The sequence below is a fragment of the Fusarium oxysporum genome, chromosome 3, assembly GCF_000149955.1.
Source record: "Fusarium oxysporum f. sp. lycopersici 4287 chromosome 3, whole genome shotgun sequence".
In the NCBI taxonomy this organism is placed as follows: Eukaryota; Fungi; Ascomycota; class Sordariomycetes; order Hypocreales; family Nectriaceae; genus Fusarium; species Fusarium oxysporum.
Genome location: NC_030988.1, coordinates 2,540,804 through 2,548,347, shown reverse-complemented (window position 1 = coordinate 2,548,347; position 7,544 = coordinate 2,540,804). Strand labels below are relative to the sequence as shown.

General features: G+C 48.0%; 1 protein-coding gene across 1 annotated transcript; it reads left to right on the top strand.

The window, feature by feature from the left end:
• On the top strand, nt 1-822 carry FOXG_06537 (uncharacterized protein; the record flags this gene model as incomplete). Its single annotated transcript, XM_018385219.1, has 1 exon — nt 1-822. One exon carries the CDS (start codon nt 1-3, stop codon nt 820-822), a length of 822 nt encoding a protein of 273 aa, XP_018242469.1.
• Between the last annotated feature and the right edge of the window lie 6,722 nt (nt 823-7,544).

Here is a 7,544-nt window from a genome sequence, read left to right as displayed (position 1 = left end):
ATGGAGGGCTGCTCAAGCTTTGGGGCACCTCACTTTCCAGAAGCCCTTTTATGGAAGCAATGGTGGCCGTCAGGCCAGCTGATACAGTTTGACTTGAGGGAGGCCAAGAGGAGCACGTCAGACAATGTTTATACGCAGACTGGCAATCTTATCGACGGCTATTTACATGACTACAACATTGATTCGACACGCCGTCGGCATTACACCAGCCATGAGATGAGTCATGCAAATTCGTGGAACGGCTTGAATTCTGATGTAGAACGTACAACCCTGTTTACGGTTGCTGAGCCTGAGATTTTCAAGGAATCACCTGGCCAGGGCCACCCGAACTTGCCCTCAATCCAAACGACAACACATCGAAAGACAAATTGTTACTCTGACGACCCGACATTTTGTGACTTTACTGGACGGACCCCTCAGGGTAGTAGATATATCGATCCCCAGCCAAATAAAGAGGAAAAGTCGTCCCCCGTTCGTGGCACAAATAGTAGTAGCAGTTTCCAACACGGGAATGATCGTATGAAGAGAATGCGGAAAGGAAACAAAGCATCAGCCAATAAGCTCTACGCCAAGTTCGCCAAGCGGAGGGAAGAACGGCAAGGGCTTGAGTCCAGCATGCAGAACCTGGAGAAGATCCACCGCGATCTTTCTAACTGTGTGGCCAACCTGACATTCGAGGTATATGAGCTTAAGATGCAACTTTTACATCAGTCAGGGTGTAATTGCACCCTCATGCAGAACTACCTCATTCACGAATCAGGTCGATATATTCAGGCACTAGAAGCAAAGTCACAACAAGAAGCCTCACATTGGCGGTTGTAGAATCTGATGCAACTCAGGCAAAGATGAAAATAGTAGTTAGATGGCTTAAGAATTGCAAACACCATTGCATAGCTTGTGGAAAACTCATTATTAAGAGAGATTCTACCTAATGGTATTATCATTTCACGATATTATTCGTCGTTTGAGGACAGGGATCTAATTGGTTTACTTACCACAGAGTATTCTTGTATCGTTTTCTACTGCTTCTTGTCAAAGTTTGCGCCGCAGAGAGGTTATCATTGTCCTACTTTGTTCAATAGCAGCTTTCCTCACTTCAATGCACAATCTGTTTTGTATTTAATCTGGAAGTCAGGAGGGTTAGGTTCGAAGATAACGTCCATGTGTCTCTGATCTTAGGTTTACGACATATTTTGGAAGGAGTCGAGTAGTGTAATACAGCCTGTCTTGTAAACTGCCAGAAGCAGCCATCATAAGTACGGTATGCGGATTTCTCTAAGCCACAGACGAGCACCGGAGCATTGATGCAAAGTATGACACTTTCAGAGTACAAGAGAGCTGTTGATGTAAGCACTGCAGTCTTGATTTAACTAGCTAGAAATGTCCGACGGATCACCTCAGGGCTTAACACCGTGATAAGTCACAGCTCATAGCCTGAGAACAAACTCGGCAGTGCTTGCTAGAAAATCATAGCAAGCGAGATGTTCTACTCCAGGGCTGAATAGGGAACAACACTTAAAGGTCACGGCATATCAGTGCTCATAATTACTTCAGAGTAAGGTCCATACTAGCAACATCCTTCTGTAAGCCAGTCCTGATCCCGTCAAGCTCCTTGCACGAACTTGTTTCAAAAAGAACATGCCCATTCAAGCAACCAGCATAGTCTAATACAAGAAAGTCTGCGTCTAGGCTAGTTATGCTTCATTGCTGGCCTTATACATACCATATTTCCCATCGTTGTTCCTTTACGCATATAAGCAGCTATTATCGGGCTTTCAGTAGCGACTAGTCTCCTTCCGAATACTCAGTGATAAGTGGCAACGCTCTCAGTGTTTTGCTAAGAGGTACTTGTCCATAAGGAACAATTGTTGCAGGCTGGACATTGACGGTCAAAGCCTAAGTCGTCTGGTTTATCAATCAGACTGGTGATATTTGAACGCGATCTCGGTGGCATAATATTGGTGTGCATTAGCTAGTTTCGAGATGCAATGCTGCCGCAGAGTCTGGGATAGATTCCCAAAGCAACCCATGTAACTCAAAAATAAGCATGAAAATTAAAAGTCTCTACTCAATAGCCGCGCATAGTCTTGCCTATTAGCATGCAGCTCGTAAGGAACTTCACTTACTTTAACTCAAACGTTAAAGAATTTCAGTTACCAGTCACTTGGGGGCGACATTATATAAATGCCTGTAAGTAAGGCATCATAAAGTTTGCCAACTAGACTCCAACACAATAACCATATCGTTCGGACTTCCATGCATAATCAGGCGCCAAACACCATCACAATCGAACCCTAGTCCTTAGGTTGCAGGTAAATTATACTCCGCTTAAATCTTCCCGGTTGGGTTGCAAACATACATTACCATATACAACCCCCCTTTCGACAGCCCCACCCTTTCGTCAAGCAAAAAAAAAATAGCACCACCAAAATTCGTCAACTTCACTTATACGAAATTTGGCCAGAATAAATAGCTACCTAAAAGAAGCTTCTTTTATTGATTATATAAATGAGTGGAGATAATTATTTTGACCTGTTGAGGATGTGCTGGGCACGCGATATATGCAAGTCATGCTATTGAAATATTTTCAATATGGTCACTAACCTCCTCACCGCTCTTTCTCGTGATTTTTGATCTTTACCCTCGACAACAGCAGAAAAATGCCTAAATCACGACTTCAATGGGAATATACAGAGGACGATATGGCTGAGGCCATATTGGACATTACCGATCATGGTTTTTCACCCCCTCAAGCGGCCCAGAGAAGAGGAGTGCCTCGAACGACCCTCATTGATAGACTTAATGGCCGTGGGGCCGCTGAAGACCAGACCCAGCCTCGCCGACGTTTGTCCAAGAGCCAAGAAGATAGGCTCGCTTTCTGAATCCTCCGCCAGGAGTCTTTGGGCTATGCTCCGTCCCACAGTCAGATCCACGCTTGTGTCATGGGCCTGCTGAGACAGCAGGGCGAACATCCCGACTTAGGACGTAACTGGGTGATCAAGTTTATCAATCGCCGCGCAGACCTAAAGACCAAGATGGGTAGACGTCAAGAAGCTAAAAGGTTCGACTCTTTCACACCTAGAGCGGTTCATTGGTACTTTGATATCCGGGATGGCCAGTATGGCTGGATCAAGCCTGAAAACACCGTCAACGTTGATGAAGGCGGTATTATGACTGGTTTCGGCAAGTATTCACCTCTATTACTTGTCGGTGCTTGCATTTTGACCGACTAATTCTCTTCATTCAGGCCTAGATAGCTTAGTTGTTGGAAGCGCGGACCCGAAGCGCAAGGCCTTCCTCAAGGGACCACAGACTCGGAATTGGACTTCATTCATCGAAGCTGTCACTGCTGACGGCCGCGCTTTAGTTCCTGGCATAATCTTCAAGGGGAAGGAACTGCAGAAACAATGGTTCCTTGACGAGTTCAAGCAGATAGCAGACTGGTATTACATAACTTCGCCCAACGGGTGGACTGATGACCACATAGGCATTGAATGGCTTGAAAGAGTTTATCTGCCCCAGACGACACCTGCTGACGACTCAGACGCTAGACTGATCATTTTAGATGGCCACGGAAGCCATGCAACAGTATGTCCTCCATTTTCCCCATCTCACGATCAGTGCTGAGTGGTGGAAGGATGAATGGATGGCCACGTGTTTTTTAAACAATGTTTATTGCTGCTATCTACCAGCACACTGCTCTCATGGACTCCAACCACTAGACAATGGAGTCTTCAACGCGTTAAAGGCTGCATATCGAAGAGAGCTGGAAAGGTTCGCCTCGTTGACTGATTCCGCTCCGATGGACAAGGTCAATTTCATCAGGGCCTACGCCAAGGCTCGCCGAGTTGGAATGACTAAGAAGAACATACTGTCAGGCTGGAGGGTCACTGGCAACTGGCCGATTTCGCGTTCCAAAGCGCTGCGACACCCTGAAATCCAACGAGACAGGCCAAACAGCGACCCAAGAGTGACTCCTGAACCTAGGCCGTATCTTGGCTCGGACGATACTCCACAGACGAGCCGTCAAATTCGAGATCTTGGGCTGAACAAAACACCAAAGACGCGGAGACGGTACAAAGTGATAGCCAAGGGCTTTGAGGCTCAACAACAGACAGTAGCGGCGCATACGCAGAGGATTGCCAGCCTAGAGGAAGAATTGGCTCGGCTGAAGAGAAGGAAGAAGAGGAAGGCGGTACCGAATCCTAACAGGCGTTTTATGACTCTCGGGGAGACTTTAGCTGTTGGAGAAGCCATACCTGAAGGGGAGACTCAAAACGAGTCTGTCGTGGTGGAATCTGTCTGTTCAGACGAGCGAGAGTCAGAATCAGAGGCTAGCTCGGTCATTGAAGTGAGAGAGGAAGCCGTACCTCAGCAACGGACCACGCGGTCAGGACGGCTTATTAAAAGACCTAAATTCTAATAGAGATAGTTGTTCGCTATTGTGAGATGAGATATTTTGCACATGTCCCTCATTTTGGCCGAGTTGTTTATAAGTGAAGTTGTCCATTTTTGGTGGTGCTATTTTTTTTTTTGCTTGACGAAAGGGTGGGGCTGTCGAAAGGGGGGTTGTATATGGTACATAGTAAGCTATAACCTGGCTGCTAATTGTAAGAAGATGCTTGTTTACTTGGGAAGGCTTAGAGGAAAGACAGCGCTGCCCACAAATCAAATCCAATCAAACAAACTGCCAAACAAATCAATCAAATATGCCATAATCTTATTTCAAATCAAACAAATAGAGATACCTCGATTTGACATGACATTTGATATATTTGATACAGGATATGAGGTTGGCGATATGATCTATCGGGCTGGGGGAACGCGTCCTTGCAGCCTACCCGGAACCGGCTTAATGCTAAAAGCTGGCGAGCTGATCTGACCAATCATAGTCGCTACTTAGATCCTCTATTAGTGGTCTACCCTCGGCAGGACCTTATCATCGGCCGAGGAGAAAGTAGCCTCTTAACTTTTCTGTCTGTCACCCCCACAGCATCAAACCGCGTCGGTGCCAGTTTGTTTACTCGCCCATGCGTGCTATTCCTATTGATCGACGCGTAACCTGGTGAAATTTAACGACATCATGCTTCCTTCTCCACCCTCCGCCTTTGCTCTCCTCCGATCACCGAGAAATTTGGCGATCCAATTTGAGCTAGCGACGCAGACGCCATCGCCAGATCACCCTACCGTTGCGGATCTTCCACAAGCAGTATGGAGGAACAAACGATATGTTTTAGACGAGTCCCTTTCTCGGAAAGGCTCGAAGGGCCGGAAGAGCTGGATCAAGCGCCACGGATTTTTTGTCGTTGAGATCGATTAAGCCCTTACTGGGCCTGCCGTTTGTGCGACGCAAAGGGTCAGCCTGAGTTCTTCGCCGCTGCTGCTACGAGTTCGGCAGCTGACCATCTCCGCAGGTATGAGAATGTGACATGGCGAGCTTAAGCATCATTGACCACGCGTAGGTTCCACAGGGTCTTCGAGAGCAGTCAAGGCGCCGACACAGACCCGTCAACCGATGAGACTGAACGGCCTAAGCGACGGCGCTTGCAGTACAGCGCCGTGCCGCGTGCTAGAGTCGCGATTATCCGAGAACTGAGCCTGGGACTTCTGATCAATACCAATGTTCCCTTTTCTTTCTTTAGCGATACGTTCTTTCAGCAGCTCACCTGGCAACTTGACCCTCATCTATCTGATCAGATATCATGGAGCCGGCAATCGATGAGCCGCTTGTTGGATGACATGTACAAGACCAAGAAGGACAGGGTCAAGCAGGAGCTCTCGGATGCCCTTAGCAAAATTCATCTGGGGTTCGACCTCTGGACATTACCGAATCGACACGCTGTCATGGCAGTCAAGGCTCATTTTCTTGACCGCCAGGGGAAGCACCAGTCGCGCCTACTGGCACTCCGACGCCAGCTCGGGTGTCATAGCGGAGAGAATCTCGCGGTGACACTTGGGTAAGTTGTGCGTGAGTGGAAGATAGAGGATCGAGTTGGAACAGTGATCTCGGATAACGCATCTTCCAACGACACCTGACTTCTGAACTTCTACGGAGATCTCGATGCAGAAATGAGCCTGGTGGACATCCGCGCTAGACGTATGCGCTGCTATGGACGCATCTTGAACCTGGTTGCTCGCGCCTTCCTGTACGGCGAAGATCTTGAGGCTTTCGAGGCTGTATTGTTTATATTGCGCAGTGTGTGCTGGGTGAAAGTATATTTTATACAACTTGGTTATTTATTATTAAGATGAGAGCTCTTCTCGGCTTTATATCTCTAGATAGTTTCATCTAGGACTTTGAACTTTAAATCTAGGACTTTCAGACTAATAGTCTGAATCCTGAAGATAAGGGGGATTCCCAGATTTTCCAACAGGCTGAATCTCAGGTCTTCAACTTCCTTGGTCGCCACGAGGATGATCTACGACACTGGAGAAAGAAAGGGCTGGTAGGAAAGCTCCACAATGTTGTCAAGTTTATCAGGTCACCTCCTCAGAGGAGCGAGCTCTTTAAGAAGATCTCGCGCGAGAATGACGAAGCACAAGAATATCTCTTGGCGGGCGAGTCGACGGCGGAGCTAGAGGTCGTCATGAACAACGACACGAGATGGAACTCCACTTATCTCATGATCTCTCGAGCGCTCGTCAAGCAGGGAGACATTAGGGCGTTCTTGGTTCATCCAGAGGTGGAGAAATGGCTGCCCGAGGCCGACATGTTGAAGGGAGATGACTGAAGACTCTTGGCAGAGATCAAACATATCCTTGAGCCATTCTATCTGCAGACTATGAGAAAGCAGGGCTGGGGTAGCGAGGGAGGTGATGACAGGCATGGAGTACTTGCTGGAACACCTGGAGGATCGGAAGTTGTTCCATCATGTTGTCCCAGACGACGCAGTGGGAGAGAATACAGATTCTCAAGTCGAACCGGCCCGAGGGCGACCGGATCGAAATCGGCAGCTTCCTGCTAGGTTTAGAGATTGCGAGATGGATATACATCCACGAAAGTCAATGGAAAGCTCCTTGCCAGGTCGTGGGTCGGGACAATGCGATGATGGACCAGGCAAGTCATCAGGATCATCGGGAATCGACGACATGGGGAAGGATCACTGACACTATCTGAGACTGTCCATCATAACCGCCTGGCAGAAACTTAATGAGTACTACACTAAGCTTGGAGAGTCACCGTTGTTCGCCGCATCCATTATCCTCAACCCGTCACTCGGCATGAGCTATCTGGAGGTGAACTGGGCGTCAGAGGAGCAGCTTGTGTGGGTAAGGGATGCCAAGATTGGACTGTCTGACTACCTCGACCGCTGGTACCGCTGCAGTCGGCCGGTGGATGAGTAGCAGAAGGCGATTGTGGAGAGAGCGGCATTCCCAATTGTACCACGAAAGACATCTGAAGCTAGTGTGTTTAGGCAATGGGCTAAAAGCAGGACTGCGAAGACTACGGCGATGAGTAGCGAGCTGGAGCGATATCTGCGGCTAGAGCCACAAGAAACTGAGGATCCAATTGAATGGTGGATGGGTCGGCGGGGGCAGTTTCC